The sequence below is a fragment of the Oenanthe melanoleuca genome, chromosome 2, assembly GCF_029582105.1.
Source record: "Oenanthe melanoleuca isolate GR-GAL-2019-014 chromosome 2, OMel1.0, whole genome shotgun sequence".
Taxonomy (NCBI): Eukaryota; Metazoa; Chordata; class Aves; order Passeriformes; family Muscicapidae; genus Oenanthe; species Oenanthe melanoleuca.
In genome coordinates, this window is record NC_079335.1 from 419,096 (window position 1) to 439,011 (window position 19,916).

General features: G+C 63.9%; 1 protein-coding gene across 1 annotated transcript in view; it reads left to right on the forward strand.

Annotated features, from left to right (window-relative positions):
• Positions 1-14,254, forward strand: part of LOC130249834 (microtubule-actin cross-linking factor 1, isoforms 6/7-like) — a 33,792-nt gene extending 19,538 nt beyond the window's left edge. Inside the window, exons 26-39 of the mRNA XM_056484945.1 lie at positions 1,724-1,883; positions 3,289-3,486; positions 4,913-5,041; positions 5,363-5,506; positions 6,449-6,637; positions 7,637-7,751; positions 7,827-7,975; positions 9,356-9,518; positions 9,593-9,747; positions 10,576-10,650; positions 11,564-11,681; positions 11,760-11,944; positions 13,824-13,974; positions 14,110-14,254. Of these exons, the coding sequence (XP_056340920.1) occupies positions 1,724-1,883; positions 3,289-3,486; positions 4,913-5,041; positions 5,363-5,506; positions 6,449-6,637; positions 7,637-7,751; positions 7,827-7,975; positions 9,356-9,518; positions 9,593-9,747; positions 10,576-10,650; positions 11,564-11,681; positions 11,760-11,944; positions 13,824-13,974; positions 14,110-14,156 (1,978 nt within the window). The 3' untranslated portion in view covers positions 14,157-14,254. The remainder of the gene's footprint in view (positions 1-1,723; positions 1,884-3,288; positions 3,487-4,912; positions 5,042-5,362; positions 5,507-6,448; positions 6,638-7,636; positions 7,752-7,826; positions 7,976-9,355; positions 9,519-9,592; positions 9,748-10,575; positions 10,651-11,563; positions 11,682-11,759; positions 11,945-13,823; positions 13,975-14,109) is intronic.
• Positions 14,255-19,916: the final 5,662 nt, after the last annotated feature.

The following is a 19,916-nucleotide window of genomic DNA, read 5'->3' on the forward strand; positions in this document are numbered from 1 at the left end:
GCTGTGCAGCCTGGCGGCCAAGAGGTTAATGGGATAATGGGAATGGGATTGGGAATGGGATCCATGGGCTGGGATGGGATCCATGGGCTGGGACAGGCTGTGCACCCTGGCGGCTGAGAGGTTAATGGGATAACGGGAATGGGATTGGGAATGGGATCCATGGGCTGGGATCGGGACCTGCAGCCCCTGGAGCAGCTGCTGAGGGATCTGAAGGAGCGCTGGGACGGGCTGTGCAGCCTGGCAGCGGAGAGGTTAATGGGATAATGGGATCGGGAATGGGATAATGGGATTGGGAATGGGATCCATGGGCTGGGACGGGCTGTGCAGCCTGGCGGCGGAAAGGTTAATGGGATAACGGGAATGGGATCTATGGGATGGGATCCATGGGAAGGGGACGGGATGGGATGGGATCCATGGGATGGGATCCATGGGATGGGACCGGGACCTGCAGCCCCTGGAGGAGCTGCTGGGGGAGCTGAAGGAGCGCTGGGACGGGCTGTGCAGCCTGGCAGCGGAGAGGTTAATGGGATAACGGGATCGGGAATGGGATCCATGGGATGGAATGGGATATATGGGATGGGATCCATGGGACGGGCTGTGCAGCCTGGCAGCTGAGAGGTTAATGGGATAATAATGGGATAATGGGAATGGGGAAATGGGATCAGGATCCATGGGATGGGATGGGCTGTGGAGGTGGAAATGTGGGAATAGGATCGGGGAAATGGAATGGGAATGGGAATGGAATGGGAATGGGATCCATGGGAATGGGGTCTGTGGGATAGGATGGGTTGTGCAGCCAGGCTGTGGAGAGATGGGGATGGGAATGGGATGGGATCAATGGGATGAATGGAATCAATGGGATGCGGATGGGATGGGATGGGATGGGATGGGATGGGATGGGATGGGATGGGATGGGATGGAATGGGATGGGATGGGATGGAATAGAAATGGGATGGGATGGGATGGGATGGGATGGGATGGGATGGGATGGGATGGGATGGGATGGGATGGGATGGGATGGGATGGGATGGGATGGGATGGGATGGGATGGGATGGGATGGAATAGAAATGGGATGGGATGGGATGGGATGGGATGGAAATGGGATGGGATGGGATGGGATGGGATGGGATGCAGATGGAATGGGATGGGATGTCACTACTCACAAGGGCACTGCCAGGACCTGTCCCTGCACGCAGTGGCCCCGCCAGCCCTGTGGGGTGTCCCCATTGGGTGTCCCCATGGTGTGTCCCCACGGTGTGTTCCCATGGTGTCCCCGTGGTGTGCCCCCATTGGGTGTCCCCATGGTGTCCCCATGGTGTCCCCATTGGGTGTCCCCATAGGGTGGCTCTCTGGGGTGTCCCCATGGTGTCCCCACGGTGTGTCCCCACGGTCCCCATGGTGTGTCCCCATGGTGTGTCCCCATAGGGTGGCTCTCTGGGGTGTCCCCATGTTGTCCCCATGGTGTCCCCACGGTGTCCCCATGGTGCCCCCACGGTGTGTCCCCTTTGATTGTCCCCACGGTGTCCCCATGGTGTGTCTCCATGGTGTGTCCCCATAGGGTGGCTCCATGAGGTGTCCCCATTGGGTGCCCTCATGGTGTGCCCCCACGGTGTGTCCCCATGTTGTCCCCATGTTGTCCCCACGGTGTCCCCACGGTGTGTCCCCTTTGATTGTCCCCACGGTGTCCCCACGGGCGCCGCCCTCAGCGCCCCGTGCCCGCAGGCAGCACAGGCTGGAGGAGAGCCTGCTGTTCTCGGGCAAGTTCACGGACGCGCTGCAGGCGCTGATGGACTGGCTGTACCGCGCCGAGCCCCAGCTCTGCGAGGACGCGCCCGTCGGCGGCGACCGCGACCTCGTGGGCGACCTCATGGACAAGCACAAGGTCGGTGGCCCGCGGCTAGCGGGGGGGGGTGGTGGCCAGGTGTGCCCAGGAGCATCTGGGGTGGGGCCAGAAACGGGGATGGGGCACTGGGATGGGGAATTGGCCACTGGGATGGGGCACTGGCAACTGAATGGGGAATTGGCCACTGAATGGGGAATTGGCTACTGAAATGGGGAATTGGCCACTGGATGGGGCACTGGCAACTGGGATGGGGCACTGGCTACTGAGGGGAATTGGCCACTGAAATGGGGAATTGGCCACTGGGATGGGGCACTGGGATGGGGAATTGGCCACTGAAATGGGGAATTGGCCATTGGGATGGGGAATTGGCCACTGAAATGGGGAATTGGCCACTGGGATGGGGCACTGGCTACTGAATGGGGAATTGGCCACTGGGATGGGGAATTGGCCACTGGGATGGGGCACTGGGATGGGGAATTGGCCACTGAAATGGGGAATTGGCCACTGGGATGGGGAATTGGCCATTGGGATGGGGAATTGGCCACTGGGATGGGGCACTGGGATGGGGAATTGGCCACTGGGATGGGGAATTGGCAACTGGGATGGGGTACTGGCTACTGAAATGGGAAATTGGCCACTGAATGGGGAATTGGCCACTGGGATGGGGCACTGGCTACTGAAATGGGGAACTAGCCACTGGGATGGGGCATTGGCCACTGAATGGGGCATTGGCCACTGAAATGGGGAATTGGCCACTGGGATGGGGCACTGGCAACTGGGATGGGGCACTGGCTACTGAATGGGGAATTGGCCACTGGGATGGGGAATTGGCCACTGAGATGGGGAATTGGCCACTGGGATGGGGAATTGGCCACTGAATGGGGTATTGGCTACTGAAATGGGGCACTGACCACTGAACAAGGCATTGGCCACTGAAATGGGGAATTGGGCACTGGATGGGGCACTGGCCACTGGATTTGGGGTGCACTGTACTCACTGCTGTGAGGATTTGGGGTTTAGGGGCTCCTCGTGCCCATTGCTGTGAGTGTTTGGGGTCCTGCTGAGCCCCCTCCCCACCTTCCCACACCCCCCCCCAGATGTTCCTGAAGGAGGATTTGGGGGTTCATTGAGAATTTGGGGTTCAATGGAGCCCTGTACCCTCTGTAGAGAGAATTTGGGGTACAGGGGAGCCCTGTGCAGCACTGGGACCCCCGTGAGCCCCCTCCCCATCCTCCCGCCCCCCAGGTGCTCCAGAAGGAGGATTTGGGGGTTCAGGTGTGCCCTGTACCCATTGCTATGAGTGTTTGGGGTTCAGGTGTGCCCTGTGCTCACTGCTATGAGGATTTGGGGGGTGCTATGAGTGCTGGGGGTTCAGGTGTGCCCTGTACCCACTGCCGTGAGTGTTGGGGTCCCGCTGAGCCCCCTCCCCTCCCTCCCTGCCCAGGCGTTCCAGAAGGAGCTGGGCAAGCGCGCCAGCTGCATCCGCACGCTGCGGCGCTCGCTGCGGGAGCTGACCCGCGGCAGCAGCAGCCTGGACTCGCAGTGGCTGCGCGGGCAGGTGGAGGAGCTGAGCGCCCGCTGGGAGCTCGTCTGCAGGATGTCCCTGGGCAAGCAGGCGCGGCTGGAGGCGGCGCTGCGGCAGGTGAGGGGCGCCCGGGACAGGGGCACACCTGGGGTAGGGGCGGGGAAAATACCTGGGGCAGGGGAAACACCTGGGATAGGGGCGGGGAAAATACCTGGGGCAGGGGAAACACCTGGAATAGGGGCAGGGGAACACCTGGGATAGGGGCGGGGAAAATACCTGGGATAGGGGAAAACACCTGGAATAGGGACAGGGGAACACCTGGGGTAGGGGCGGGGAAAATACCTGGGGCAGGGGAAACACCTGGGACAGGGGCGGGGGAACACCTGGGACAGGGGCGGGGAAAATACCTGGGATAGGGGAACACCTGGCGGGGGGAACACCTGGGATAGGGGCGGGGGAACACCTGGGATAGGGAAACACCTGGGATAGGGGGGAACATCTGGGGAGGGCGGGGAAAACACCTGCGGGTGGCGGGGAAAACACCTGGGATAGGGAGGCACAGCTGGAGGGGCACATGAGGTGGGCTGGAGCACGGGGAACACACCTGGGTGGGGGGGGGACACCTGGGGGGGGGGGCAAAGGGGAACCCCCAGGTGAGGGGGGGCAGAGGGAACACCCCTGGGGTGGGGTCTGCAGAACCCCCCTGGGGTGGGGGGCACAGGGGAACCCCCAGGTGAGGGGGGCGGGGGGCACACCTGGGGAGGGGAGCAGGGGGAACACACCTGGGGTGGGGGGCACAGGGGAACCCTCCAGGGTTGGGGTCTGCAGCTGCTGCACCCGCCTGGGAAGGCTGGGATGGGGGTGTGGGGATTGGGGGGCGCTCTGTGGGGTGCCCATGGCAGTGATTTGGGGTGATTTGGGGTGCTGGGATGGTGATTGGGGGTGCTCTGTGAGGTTCCCATGGCGGTGATTTGGGGTGCTCTGTGGGGTGCTGGGGGCTCTCAGTGTCTGGGGGGCTCTCAGGACCTAGGGTTTGGGGCTCCTCCTGTCGCGACAGGCAGAGGAATCTGGGGGGTCTCTCAGGATCTGGGGGTCTCTCACATTCCCGGGTCTCAGTGTCTGGGGCGGCTCAGGGTCTGGGGTCTCTCAGGGTCTGGGTCTCTCAGTGTCTGGGGGTCTCAGGACCCGGGTCCTGTCGCTGACCCCTCCCTGTTGCGACAGGCCAAGGAGTCTGGGGGTCTCTCAGGACCGGGGGGGCTCTCTCAGTATCTGGGGGGTCTCTCAGTATCTGGGGGGTCTCTCAGTGTCTGGGGCTCTCAGGATCAGGGGGTCTCAGGACCCAGGTCCTGTCGCTGACCCCTCCCCTGTCGCGACAGGCCGAGGAGTCTGGGGGGGGTCTCAGGGTCTGGGGCTCTCAGGGTCTGGGGCTCTCAGGGTCTGGGGCTCTCGGGATTTTGGGGGGTCTCTCAGTATCTGGGGGGTTTCTCCGTGTTTGGGGTCTCAGGACCCGGGTGCTGTCGCTGACCCCTCCCTGTCGCGACAGGCCGAGGAGTTCCACACGCTCGTTCACTCCTTCCTGGGCCGCCTCAGCGACTCGGAGAAGACGCTGCGGTTCGGGGGCGCGTTCCCCGAGGAGGAGGCGGCCGTGCTCGAGGGCCAGGCCCAGCTGCAGGTGCGGCCGCCAGCGGCCACCAGTAACACACCAGTAACCCCCAGTAACCCCCAGTGTCCCCCAGTAACACCCAGTAGCCCCCAGTGGCCTCAGGCTGGCTCCAGCCTTGTCCTTGCCCTGATGGTCCCCGTGTCCCCCATGTCCCCTGTGCCCCCTGTCCCCCCTGTGCCCACCCGTGTCCCCTGTGCCCCCGTGTCCCCTCATGTCCTCATGTCCCCTGTGCCCCCCTGTCCCCCCTGTGCCCCCGTGTCCCCTGTGCCCCCCCGTGTCCCCATGTCCCCCTGCCCCCCCATGTCCCATGTCCGTGTCCCCTGTCCCCAGGAGCTGCTGCAGTCGCTGCAGTGCCAGCAGCTGGAGCTGGAGTGCATCACCTCGCTGGGGGAGGAGATCCTGAGCAGCTGCCACCCCGACTCCGTCATCACCGTCAAGTCCTGGGTCACCGTGGCCAGGAGCCGCTTCCAGGAGGTGACAGAGGGGCAGGGGGGCACCTGGGGGAGTGAAGCACCACACCTGTGCTGTAACCTATACCTGTCCTAAAACCCCACACCTGTCCTGCAACCCCACACCTGGGGGAGTGAAGGACCACACCTGTGCTGTAACCATATACCTGTCCTAAAACCCCACACCTGTCCTAAAACCCTATACCTGTCCTAAAACCCCTCACCTGTCCCACTGCCCCACACCTGGGGAAAGCAGGGACCCACAGCTGGGGAAAGTACAGCACCACACCTGTCCCACAACCCCACACCTGTCCTACAACCTCATATCTGTCCTACAACCCTGTACCTGGGGAAAGCACAGCCCCACACCTGTCCTACAGGTGCCAAGCTGGGCACTGGGAGGATTTGGGGTGCAGAGTGGGGTGCTGTCCCTGATCCCCCTGTACCCCCAGGTGCTGAGCTGGGCCCAGCAGCAGGGTTTGGGGTGCAGAGTGGGGTGCTATCCCTGATCCCCCCGTACCCCATTAACCCCCCAGGTGCCAAGCTGGGCCCAGCAGCAGGGTTTGGGGTGCAGAGTGGGGTGCTATCCCTGATCCCCCCATACCCCATTGACCCCCCAGGTGCTGAGCTGGGCCCAGCAGCAGGGTATGGGGCTCACATTTGGCTGATCCCCCCGTACCCCTTTAACCCCCCAGGTGCTGAGCTGGGTGTTTGGAGGATTTGGGGCGCACATTGGGGTGCTGTCCCTGATCCCCATTAACCCCCAGGTGCTGAGCTGGGTGTTTGGAGGATTTGGGGCGCACATTTGGGGTGTGTCCCTGATCCCCCCAGGTGCTGAGCTGGGTGTTTGGAGGGTTTGGGGTTCACATTGGGCTGATCCCCCCATACCCCATTAACCCCCCAGGTGCTGAGCTGGGTGTTTGGAGGGTTTGGGGCTCACATTGGGGTGCTGTCCCTGTACCCCCAGGTGCTGAGCTGGGCCCAGCAGCAGCGCGAGCGGCTCCGCGCCCAGGCGGCCGCGCTGGCGGCCGAGCGGGAGGAGGCGGCGCGGCTGCTCGAGTGGATCGCGGCGGCCGAGGAGGCGCTGGGGCTGCGCGAGCAGGAGCCGCTGCCCGAGGAGCCCGAGCGGCTGGAGGAGCTGAGCGCGCAGCACGGGGTGAGGGACCCGAAAGGGGTGTGCTGGGGAACCCAAAGGGGTGTGCTGGGGACCCCAAAATGGGTGTGCTGGGGAGCCCAAAATGGGTGTGCTGGGGACACAAAACCGGCTGTGCATGGGGACCCAAAGGGGTGTGCATGGGGACCCCAAAATGGGTGTGCTGGGGACCCCAAAATGGGTGTGCTGGAGAACCCCAAAATGGGTGTGCATGGGGACCCCAAAATGGGTGTGCATGGGGACCCTAAAACTGGCTGTGCATGGGAACCCTAAACCTGGCTGTGTATGGGAACCCCAAATTTGGCTGTGTATGGGAACCCCAAATTTGGCTGTGCATGGGAACCCCAAACCCGGCTGTGCATGGGGACCCTAAACCTGTCTGTGCCTGGGGACCCTAAAACCGGCTGTGCATGGGACCCCAAATTCGGCTGTGCACGGGAACCCCAAACCCGGCTGAGCATGGGGACCCCAAAACCGGCTGTGTATGAGGACCCCAAATTTGGCTGTGTATGGGGATCCCAAACCCGGCTGAGCATGGGGACCCCAAACCGGCTGTGCATGGGAACCCCAAATTCGGCTGTACCTGGGGACCCCAAATTCGGCTGTGCATGGGGACCCCAAATTCGGCTGTACCTGGGGACCCCAAACCCGACACGGGGGGCTCTGTGGGGCACACACCGGGAGCTGTGGGGCACACGTAAGAGACTATGGGCCCACGGGGTCTATGGGGCACAGAGGGGGCTCTGGGGCACACAGAGGGGGTTATGGGGCGCAGGGGGGCTAAGGGGTGCATGGGGATGTCTGTGGGGCACACACTGGGCTATGTGGCATACATAGGGGACTATGGGGCACACAGGGGACTGTGGGGCACACACAGGGCGCTATAGGGCACAGGTGGGCTCTGGGGCACAGTGAGGGCTCTGTGGGGCACAGTGAGGGCTCTGTGGGGTCCACTGCGGGCTGTGGGGCACCCAGGGGGCTCAGCCCCACGGCTCCCCCCAGGTGTTCATGGAGGAGCTGAACCGCAAGCAGCCCGACGTGGAGAAGGTCACCAAGAGCTGCAAGAGGAAGCTGCCCGCGGAGCTGGGACCCCCGGCCACTCGCCGGCTGGCCACCCGTGAGGGACCCCCACCCTCAGCCCCGCGCCCGGGACCCCCGGCAGCCCCTGACGCCCCCGGCTTGGCTCCCGCAGGCCGGCGCAGCGCGGGGAGGGCGGCGGGCGCGGCGCTGGAGCCGCAGACGCCGCTGGTGGCGCAGCTGCAGCAGCGCTGGCAGCAGCTCTGGCTGCTCGCCCTGCAGCGGCAGTACCGGCTGGAGACGGCGCTGCAGCGGCTGCGGGAGGTGCGGGCACCGGGACCCGGCTGGCCTGGGGGGCGCTGATCCCCTCACAGGGACCCGAACACTGACCTGGGGGGCGCTGATCCCCTCACAGGGACCCCAACACTGACCGGGGGGCGGCTCTGATCCCCTCACAGGGACCCCAGCAATGTCCTGGGGGCGGCTCTGATCCCCTCACAGGGACCCCCGGCTGGCCTGGGGGGCTCTGATCCCCTCACAGGGACCCCACAATGTCCTGGGGGCGGCTGTGATCCCCTCACAGGGACCCCAACACTGTCCTAGCAAACTCCCCTCATCCCCTGCCCAGGGACCCCAACACTGCCCTGGGGGCGGCTCTGATCCCCTCACAGGGACCCCAACAATGTCCTGGCAAACTCCCCTCATCAGCCCTCAGCCCTGGGGGTCCTGAGCTGCCCAGGGACCCCCTTGCACTGGGGGACGCCTCTCGTCCCCTTCCTAGGGACCCCCCACCACTGCTTTGGGGGTCCTGAGCTGCTCCTCTCATCCCCAGGGTCCCTCCCACTGCCCTGGGGGAGCTCCTCTGATCCCCTTCCCAGGGACCCCCCAACCCCGGGGGTCCTGAGCTGCTCGTCTCACCCTCTGCCCAGCGACCCCCCCCCCACCCACCCAGGGAGATGCAGGAGGGCTCAGCAGCAATCCCAGACCCTCTCCCAGCACCTGGGGGTCCCAGCCCACCCCCCATGGGCTCCCCTTGACATCCCCCAGTGGCTGCTGGAGCCCAGGGGCCCCGTGCACCTCAAATTCGGGGGTCCTGGGCAGAGACCCCCCGCTTCTGGCAGGGCTGGGAGCGGCCAGGCTGAGCCTAAACCTGGGCACAGTGTGGGGGGCGTGGGGAGTCCCGCTGTGGGGCTGAGCCTAAACCTGGGCACAGTGTGGGGGGCGTGAGGGGGGGTCCTGCTGTGGGGCTGAACCTGGGCACAGCATGGGGGGCTCGAGGGGGTCCTGCTGTGGGGCTGAGCCTGAGCCTGGGCACAGTGTTGGGGGTGTGAGGGGGTCCCGCTGTGGGGCTGAACCTGGGCACAGCGTGGGGGGCTCGAGGGGGTCCTGCTGTGGGGCTGAGCCTAAACCTGGGCACAGTGTGGGGGGCGTGAGTGGGGGGTCCTGCTGTGGGGCTGAACCTGGGCACAGCGTGGGGGGCTCGAGGGGGTCCTGATGTGGGGCTGGGGCTGAGCCTGGGCACTGCATGGGGGGCGTGAGGGGGTCCTGCTGTGGGGAGCTCGAGGGGGTCTCGCTGTGGGGCTGAGCTGTGGGGGGCTCGGGGGGGTCCCGCTGTGGGGCTGGGGCTGAGCCTGGGCACAGTGTGGGGGGCTCGGGGGGGTCCCGCTGTGGGGCTGAGCCCCCTGGACCCCCCTCCCCTCGCAGCTGGAGGAGTTCGCGCACTTTGACTTCGGGGTCTGGAGGAAGCGCTACATGCAGTGGATCAGCCAGATGAAATCGCGCGTCCTCGACGTTTTCCGCGGCATCGACCGCGACCAGGACGGGCGCATCACCCAGCGCGAGTTCATCGAGAGCGTCCTGGCCTCCAGTGGGTGCCGGGAGGGGCTGGGGGGGGGGCTGGAAACGAGGGGAGGGGGGCTGAGGGCCGCCGTGCCCCCGCAGAGTTCCCCACCAACGTGCTGGAGATGAACGCCGTGGCCACGATCTTCGACATGAACGGCGACGGCTTCATCGACTACTACGAGTTCGTCAGCGCGCTGCACCCCAACCGCGACCCGCTGCGCCGCTCCGCCGACGCCGAGCGCATCCAGGACGAGGTGCGGGGCCGGGGCGCGGGGAGGGGGCGGCTGGCAGGGCGGGGGTCCCGCCTGGGGCTGGGCCGAGCGTGCCCCCGTGTGAGGTTATTGCCTGCGGTGCCCTAGGCACTATTGTCGGGTAATCTTCTAAAAAGCCAGCAGCTAATAGCTGCTAAAAAGGTTATTTATTGCAGGCGCGCATCAGTCTCCAAGGCACCGTCACAGACATCAGAGTCCTTACTAAGTTTAGTTTAGAGTCCCAGGTTAAAGCTGAGCCTGTTCCCGAAGGTCCCAGCGGGGCCAGTGTTGGTGCAGCAGCTCCTGTCTTCTTCTCAGATGTTGACACTAGAAAAGCAACGGCAGAGCAGAGGGGCAAAAGGCAAATAGCACCAATTCTCCCCAGTACAAACTCTTTTACAGGATTTTCCCAGCGAGCTAAGATGCAAGCTCGGACCACCACTCCTTAACCTGTTAGAATCCTAATTTCTTAGCGTGCTAGGTTACGTACAAACTATGCACACGACCTGTCTAAGAAATGTCAGCAATATTCTTACTAGAGCTCTGTTATGTCTCAGTCCTGCCTACAGCTGTGGGCCTGGAGCCTCCACTGCAGATATCAGTGTGTTTCACCCTTCACTAGAACTGGCTCTGCTGCTCTGGCATTTGAAACCTTTCACTCACTAAAAACACTAGAGCATCTCCTAAAACTTACTGACTGACTTCTACGTTATGTGTAAATGGCTTAATGTACTTCAGGCCATCCAAAGGCTTAAATTCAATCTCTGCACCTCGATTCTTCCTTGAGGGATTCAGAGAATGCCCTGACCCACTGACTCCAACCCCCCGCAGGTGAACAGGCAAGTGGCGCAGTGCAACTGTGCCAAGCGCTTCCAGGTGGAGCAGATCAGCGCCAACAGGTACCGGGTAAGTGCCGGGCTCTGACACCTGGGCGGGGTCCCGGGGTGGGGAGGGGGCGCAGCCCCATTCCCTGAGGGGTGTGCATGGGGACCCCAAACCCTTCAGTCACTGGGGACCCCAAACCTGGCTGTGTATGGGGACACAAACCCGGCTGAGCCTGGGGACCCCAAATCCAGCTGTGCCTGGGGACCCCAAAACCAGTTGAGCCTGGGACCCCAAACCCGGCTGAGCCTGGGGACCCCAAATCCCTCAATCCCTGGGGACCCCAAACCCTTCAGTCTCTGAGGACCCCAAACCCAGCTGTGCCTGAGGACCCCAAACCCCTAAGTCCCTGAGGACCCCAAACCCGGCTGTGCCCATCCCTGCCAAAGCCCCCCGCCCTCCCCAAAGCCCCCAGCTGACCCCGATGTCCCCAAAGCCCCAATGTCCCCAAAGCCTCCAGCTCGCCCCAGAGCCCCCAGCCCACCCCAATATCCCCTCTTGCCCCAAAGTCCCCAAAGCCCCCAGCCCACCCCAAAGCCCCCAACCCGCCCCAATGTCCCCAAAGCCCCCGGCTCGCCCCAATGTCCCCTCTAGCCCCAAGGTCCCCAAAGCCCCAATGTCCCCTCTCACCCCAATGTCCCCAAAGCTCCAATGTCCCCAAAGCCCCCAGCCCGTCCCAATGTCCTCAAAGCCCCCAGCCCTCCCCAATGTCCCCAGAGCCCCCAGCTCGCCCCAGAGCCCCCAGCCCGCCCCAATGTCCCCAAAGCCCCAATGTCCCCAAAGCCCCCAGCTTGCCTCAATGTCCCCTCTCGCCACAATGTCCCCAAAGCCCCCAGCCCTCCCCAATGTCCCCAAAGCCCTCAGCCCTTCCCAATGTCCCCAAAGCCCCCAGCTCGCCCCAGAGCCCCCCGCCCACCCCAAAACCCGCTCCCTGCAGTTCGGGGAGTCGCAGCAGCTGCGCATGGTGCGGATCCTGCGCAGCACGCTCATGGTGCGGGTGGGCGGCGGCTGGATCGCCCTGGACGAGTTCCTGGTGAAGAACGACCCCTGCCGAGGTGGGTCTGGGGTCCCGGGGGGGTCCCGGTGCCTGGGGGGGTCAGTGGGAGCCACGGGACCCCGTCGCTCGCCCCCAGTGAAGGGCAGGACCAACCTGAAGATCAACGAGAAGTACCTGTCGTCGGACGGGCTGGGAGCCGCCGCCAGGTGCGCCGGGAGCCCGTCGGGCGCGTCCTCCAAGGGGCAGTCCCCGAGCCGCTCCAGCTCCAGCCTCAGCCTCTACAGCAGCGCCTCGGCGCCCAGCAGCCCCCTGGCCAGGAAGGTGCGACCCCACCTGAGTTACTGACCCCCCACCTGAGTTACTGACCCCACCTGAGTTACTGACCCCACCTGAATTACTGACCCCCCACCTGAGTTACTGACCCCACCTGAATTACTGACCCCACCTGAGTTACTGACCCCACCTGAGTTACTGACCCCACCTGAATTACTGACCCCCCACCTGAGTTACTGACCCCACCTGAGTTACTGACCCCCCACCTGAGTTACTGACCCCCCACCTGAGTTACTGACCCCACCTGAGTTACTGACCCCACCTGAATTACTGACCCCACCTGAGTTACTGACCCCCCACCTGAGTTACTGACCCCACCTGAGTTACTGACCTCCCACCTGAGTTACTGACCCCACCTGAGTTACTGACCCCACCTGAGTTACTGACCCCACCTGAGTTACTGACCCCCCACCTGAGTTACTGACCCCCCACCTGAGTTACTGATCCCACCTGAGTTACTGACCCCACCTGAATTACTGACCCCCACCTGAGTTACTGACCCCACCTGAGTTACTGACCCCCCACCTGAGTTACTGACCCCACCTGAGTTACTGACCTCACCTGAGTTACTGATCCCACCTGAGTTACTGACCCCACCTGAGTTACTGACCCCCACCTGAGTTACTGACCCCACCTGAATTACTGACCTCACCTGAGTTACTGACCTCCCACCTGAGTTACTGACCCCACCTGAGTTACTGACCCCACCTGAGTTACTGACCCCACCTGAGTTACTGACCCCCCACCTGAATTACTGACCCCCACCTGAGTTACTGACCCCCCACCTGAGTTACTGACCCCACCTGAGTTACTGACCCCACCTGTTACTCACCCCACCTGAGTTACTGACCCCACCTGTTACTCACCCCACCTGAGTTACTGACCCCACCTGAGTTACTGACCCCCCACCTGAGTTACTGACCCCACCTGAATTACTGACCCCCCACCTGAGTTACTGACCCCACCTGAGTTACTGACCCCCCACCTGAGTTACTGACCCCACCTGAATTACTGACCCCACCTGAATTACTGACCCCACCTGAGTTACTGACCCCACCTGAGTTACTGACCCCACCTGAGTTACTGACCCCACCTGAGTTACTGACCCCCCACCTGAATTACTGACCCCACCTGAATTACTGACCCCACCTGAGTTACTGACCCCCCACCGAGTTACTGACCCCACCTGAGTTACTGACCCCACCTGCGCGAGTTACCCCCCACCTGAGTTACTGACCCCCCCACCTGAATTACTGACCCCACCTGAGTTACTCACCCCCCACCTGAATTACTGACCCCACCTGAGTTACTGACCCCACCTGAGTTACTGACCCCTCACCTGAGTTACTGACCCCCACCTGAATTACTGACCCCCCCTGAGTTACTGACCCCCCCCCCCCCACCTGAGTTACTGACCCCACCTGAGTTACTGACCCCCACCTGAGTTACTGACCCCCCACCTGAGTTACTGACCCCCCACCTGAGTTACTGACCCCACCTGAATTACTGACCCCACCTGAGTTACTGACCCCCCACCTGAGTTACTGACCCCCCACCTGAATTACTGACCCCCCAAAACTCACCGGGCACGGGAACACCTGAGCTCACCTGAGCTCACCTGTGTGAGTGTGGAGCTGTTTGCACAGGGAATGTGAGCTCACCTGTGTGTGAACACCTGAGCTCACCTGTGTGTGAGTGTGGAGCTGTTTGTATGGGGAATGTGTGTGAACACCTGGGCTCACCTGAGCTCACCTGTGTGAGTGTGGAGCTGCTTGCACAGGGAATGTGTGTGAGCATCTGGGCTCACCTGTGCTCACCTGTGCTCCCCCGCTCTCCCCCGCTCTCCCCCGCGCTCCCCGTGCCCCAGTCGGTGCTGCGGCGGACGCGCTCCGGCGATCGCTGCCCGCGCTCCCGCGGCTCGGGGCCGCCGGACGGGGCCGAGCTGCACTTCGGGCCGGCGGAGGAGATCCCGGCACCGGCACCGGCACCGGCACCGGCACCGGCACCGGCTCCGCCAGGTGAGTCCCGCGCGGGGGGCCGGGGGGCACAGGGGAGCGGGGCTCGGGTGGGCTGCGCCCCCGGCCCGGGGGGAGCCCCGCCGCAGCCCCTCCGTGCCCCCCAAAATCCCCGAACTCACCCGAATCCCCCCGCAGAGCCGCCCGAGGAGTCCCCCCCGGAGCGCTGCAGCCCCTGCCGCTGAGCCCCCGGCCCACCCTGCGCCCACCGCCCTCAGGACCCTCCCCTCGAGGCTGGAGGGGGCGGCCGCGCCCCCCGCGGGTCTCGGGCCGGCGCTGCGCCCCCCGGGCGGGGCCGTGTGTCCGTCGGACCCCGGCGCCCGTTCCAGAGGATATGCAAACGTCTCCCGACCCTCGCCGAGCCCCCCGGGCTCTGCTCCCCCTCCCCGCGGCTCCAGCGGGGCGCTCCGAGCCCCCCGTGCCCCTCTCCGGGTGCCCCGGGCTGTGGGACCCCCGCCGGGCCCTGGCCCTGTCCCCTGCCCTCAGCTCGGGTGGTCTCGGTGCCCCCGGCGTTCCTGGCGGGGCTCGGGACCCCCGGGACCCCCGTTTCTGGTGCTAACCCTCCCCCCTCGGCCTTCGGTGTGTGCACACGGCCCCCCGGCTCTGGCTGCCCCCCAAAAGGGGCGGGGGTCCCTGGGGCTGCTCCCCAAAAAGGGGCGGGGGTCCCGGGGGCTGCTCCCCAAAAAGGGGCGGGGGTCCCGGGGGCTGCCCCCCAAAAGGGGCGGGGGTCCCTGGGGCTGCACCCCCTTCCCTGATGGTGGCACCGTGGGCAGCGGGACCCCCGCCCTGCTGGCACACGGCTCGTGTCACCGTGTCACCGTGTCACTGTGTGACTGTGTCACCATGCCACAGTGTCACTGTGCCACAGTGTCACCGTGTGACCGTGTGACCATGTCACCGTGTCACCCACCATGTGACCGTGCCGGGGTGACTGTGTGGCTGTGTGACCATGTCACCGTGCCACCGTGCCGTGTCACTGTGCCACTGTGCCAGGGTGACTGTGTCACCATGACATGTCACCGTGTCACCATGTCACTGTGTCACCGTGTCACCGTGTGACCATGTCACCGTGTCACAGTGTCACCGTGTCACAGTGTCACCGTGTCACCGTGTGACCATGTTACCGTGTCACCGTGTCACAGTGTCACCGTGTCACAGTGTCACTGTGTCACAGTGTCACAGTGTCACCGTGCCATGTCACAGTGTCACAGTGTCACCGTGTGACCGTGTCACAGTGTCACCATGTCACAGTGTCACAGTGTCACAGTGTCACCGTACCGTGTCACCGTGTCCTGTGTCACCGTGTCACCGTGTCACCGTGCCGTGTGACCGTGTGACCATGTCACCGTGTCACCGTGTCACCGTGTCACCGCCCGCCCCGCTAACCGGAAGCAGTAGAGCTGAATGTAACCCCGGCCGGGCTCAGCCGCCACAATAAACTGTAGTGAGGTTCCTTTTCCTACGAGCATTCGGTCTGTCTGTCCGTCCGTCTGTCTGCCCAGCGAGGGGCTCGATCCATCCTGCCCGTCAGCCGAAGCGGGGGTCCATCGGTCAGTCTGTCAGTCCATCAGTCGGTCAGTCTGTCAGTCCGTCAGTCCTTCAGTCCGTCAGTCTGTCAGTCCGTCGCTCTGCCCGTGCCCTCGCTGTGCCGCCATCTCCGGGGCTGTCCCGTCCCAGGGCGGGTGTCCCCAGGGTGGGGGTCCCCAGGGCAGGTGTCCCCGGGGCGGGTGTCCCCAGGGTGGGTGTCCCCAGGGCGGGTGTCCCCAGGGCAGGTGTCCCCAGAGCGGGTGTCCCCAGGGTGGGTGTCCCCAGAGCGGGTGTCCCCACGCAGGAGTCCCCAGGGTGGGTGTCCCCGGGCAGGTGTCCCCAGGGCGGGTGTCCCCACGCAGGTGTCCCCAGGCCAGGTGTCCCCCGCGCGGTGCCGCGGGTCCCGGGCCCGGCCGGGCGTGTCCCAGCCGGCGGATCCGCCCGGCGCCGGAACCCGGCGAGCCCCGGGCGCGGCCGCGCTGCCGCATCAGCTCCGTGCCCAGGAAAGCATCGCTGGCATTCCTGAGTGCCAGCGCCAGAACAGCGCCCGCGGTGGGCAGGGGAGGGGGGCCAGAGCCCAGCCCTGGGTGGGCAGAGATCGGACCCCATCTCTGGTGGGCAGAGGAGAGAGGGGGGCCAGAGCCCAGCCCTGGTGGGCAGAGATCAGACCCCATCCCTGGTGGGCACAGAGAGAGATCAGAGCCCAGCCCTGGTGGGCACAGGGAGAGATCAGACCCCATCCCTAGTGGGCAGAGGGGAGAGGGAGGCCAGAGCCCAGCCCTGGTGGGCAGAGATCAGATCCCACCCCTGGTGGGCACAGGGCACATCTCCATCCCTGGGTGCTTGGCTGCTTTTTGGGCACGCTGGGAGTGCCCATGTGGTGCCCAGCCAGCAGGTCCTGGCAGCTCTGCGTCCCTCACCTGTGCCCTGTCCCATGGGACAGGCCCAGCTGCCTGCCAGGGTGGGCTGGGGTGTCTGGTGGCACTGGTTGTGTCCCCACCCCCGAGCTGGGGACGCCTGGAGCGTCCTCAGGCACTGCAGCGCCACCAGCCTTGCCTTGGGGCAGCCCCGAATCCCACACACCGGGGCTGGGGCTGTTGACCCCCACCACCCCTGCCTGCTGCCCCCTCCCAATCCCGGTCCCCTTGGTCACCTCTGGCCGTGTCCCTGTGGCTTCCAGTTCTGCTTTTGCACAAAAAATCCTCTCTCACTCATCTCTTTTCTGAATAAGAACAGAGCCAGAGTGTCCAGGGCTGGAGTTGAGCTGAGCTCATCCCTGGCCCCGGAAAATCCCCGTGAGCGCCCTGGCACAGGTCAGGACCCTTCCCAAAAGCAGGGCTGGGCTCGCTGGCACACCTGCACGATTGCGCCGCACATTCCTGCGCCCGTGGGAATCCCACCCACCACTCCCAGCTGCGGCGACGTGCCTGGCACCACCGGCAGCGCCGGCACCGCGGCGAGTGCCAGCGGCGTCCCGAGCCCCGGGCGTGTGCCAGCCGTGTCCCGAGCCCCAGGTGTGTGCCAGTTTCATCCCGAGCCCCAGGTGTGTGCCAGTTTCATCCCGAGCCCCAGGTGTGTGCCAGCCGCGTCCCGAGCCCCGGGCGGCGGCGCTGACGCCGGGCTGGGCCACACCGAGGGTTTGTGATTTCACACCGAAGGGTTTCGTGTTTTCACACCGAAGGTTTGGTGTTTTCACATGGAAGGGTTTGGTGTTTTCACACCCAAGTCTTTTGTGTTTTCACTGCCAAGTGTTTCGTGTTTTCACACCGAAGGGTTTGTGATTTCACACCGAAGCATTTGGTGTTTTCACAACAAAGGGTTTTGTGTTTTCACACCCAAATGTTTTGTGTTTTCACACCCAAGTGTTCCGTGTTTTCACACTGAAGGCTCTGTGTTTTCACACTGAAGTGTTTCGTGTTTTCACACCGAGGGGTTTCGTGTTTTCACACCGAGGAGTTTCATGTTTTCACACTGAACTGTTTTGTGTTTACACACTGAAGGTTCTGTGTTTTCACACCGAAACGTTTTGTATTTTCACACCCAAGTGTTTCGTGTTTTCACACCCAAGTGTTCCGTGTTTTCACACTGAAGGTTCTGTGTTTTCACACCGAGGGGTTTCGTGTTTTCACACCGAGGGGTTTCGTGTCTTCGCTGCGGCGCTGCCCGGGGCTGCAAGGGACGGGCACACCCCTGGAGGGCACGGGGATGGGCACACAGGAACGGCGCCATCCTCAGGCGGGGACAGGGACTGCCGGGGAGAGCCCCGGGGCTCTGTGGGGTCAGAGTCTGGGGGATCTCCCTGCCAGGGCAGCAGCGGGGAGTGGGGCTGGGGGCTCGGCCTAGGTGGGACCGTGAGCCCAGGCGGGACCGTGAGCCCAGGCGGGACCATCATTGCATGTTCTGGGTCTGGGGACAGGAAGGGACATCCTGCCCCATGGAAACCTGTCCTGGCACAGGGCTGGGGCTGTGGCACGTTGGCAACGGGGGCTGGCAGGGCTGGAGGCCTCGATGCCACCTGGACTGGTGGCACTGACACCGGCTCTGATCCCCAGCTGGGGACAAGGTGGGAACACCTGAGTGAGTGTGGAGCTGTTGGCATGGGGAATGTGTCAGTGTGTGAACACCTGAGCTCACCTGAGTGTGAACACCTGAGCTCACCTGAGTGAACACCTGAGCTCCTCTGTGTGTGAACACCTGAGCTCCTCTGTGTGTGAACACCTGAGCTCACCTGTGTGTGAACACCTGAGCTCACCTGTGTGTGAATACCTGATCTCACCTGTGTGTGAACACCTGGTCTCACCTGTGTGTGAACACCTGAGCTCCTCTGTGTGTGAACACCTGAGCTCACCTGAGTGTGAACACTTGAGCTCACCTGTGTGTGAACACCTGAGCTCCTCTGTGTGTGAACACCTGAGCTCCTCTGTGTGTGAACACCTGAGCTCACCTGAGTGTGAACACCTGAGCTCACCTGTTCATGAACACCTGAGCTCACCTGTGTGAGTGAACACCTGAGCTCACCTGTGTGTGAACACCTGAGCTCCTCTGTGTGTGAATACCTGATCTCACCTGTGTGTGAACACCTGGTCTCACCTGTGTGTGAACACCTGAGCTCCTCTGTGTGTGAACACCTGAGCTCACCTGAGTGTGAACACCTGAGCTCACCTGTGTGTGAACACCTGGCTGAGCTCCTCTGTGTGTGAACACCTGAGCTCACCTGTGTGTGAACACGTGAGCTCCTCTGTGTGTGAACACCTGGTCTCACCTGTGTGTGAACACCTGAGCTCACCTGTGAGTGAGCACCTGAGCTCCTCTGTGTGTGAACACCTGGTCTCACCTGTGTGTGAACACCTGAGCTCACCTGTTCATGAACACCTGAGCTCACCTGTGCACCCGGCTTGGGCACCGTCCCGGGCAGCAGAGCCCAGCGCCCCTCCCGTGCTGAGCTCAGCGTCTGCCTCTGCCCTGCTCTGCCTGGGCCAGCAGGGAGGGGCCTGTGGCTACTGACAGCCGAGCCGGGCCAGCCCGGCCCAGTGCCACCAGCAGCCCCCCCAGAGCCCCCCGGTGTGAGCCTGGACAGACACAGGCTGGACAGACGGACACAGGGCTCCTGTGGGCACCCCTGGGAACCCCTGGGCTACCGTGCTGTGCCCCCCAGCTCCCCTGGCACGGTCGGGGTGGCCCCGGTGCTCCCGAGCCGCGCTTGCCCGGGGCAGGGCCGAGGTGCCCGGGCTGGTCCCTCCTCATCCTCATCAGCAGCCGAGGAGCTTTGATGAGCCGCGCGTGCCTCGCTGGGATCTGCACAAACGGCAGCTGCTCATTACGGCTCATTAATTAACAGCAGGGCCCCTTCTGCCCCGCGGGCAGGAAGCGCTAGCACTGCTCAGCACGGCTCAGCACAGCTCAGCACGGCTCAGCACGGCTCAGCACGGCTCAGCACGGCTCAGCACGGCCCAGCACTGCTCAGCACGGCTCAGCACGGCTCAGCTCTGCTCAGCACGGCTCAGCACGGCTCAGCACAGCTCAGCACTGCCCAGCACTGCTCAGCACAGCTCAGCACTGCCCAGCACTGCTCAGCACGGCTCAGCACTGCCCAGCACGGCTCAGCTCTGCTCAGCACGGCTCAGCACGGCTCAGCACTGCCCAGCACGGCTCAGCACTGCTCAGCACAGCTCAGCACAGCTCAGCACAGCTCAGCACTGCCCAGCACGGCTCAGCTCTGCTCAGCACGGCTCAGCACGGCTCAGCACTGCTCAGCACGGCTCAGCACTGCCCAGCACGGCTCAGCACTGCTCAGCACGGCTCAGCACGGCTCCGCACTGCTCAGCACAGCTCAGCACTGCTCAGCACGGCTCAGCACGGCTCAGCACTGCTCAGCACGGCTCAGCACGGCTCAGCACAGCTCAGCACAGCTCAGCACT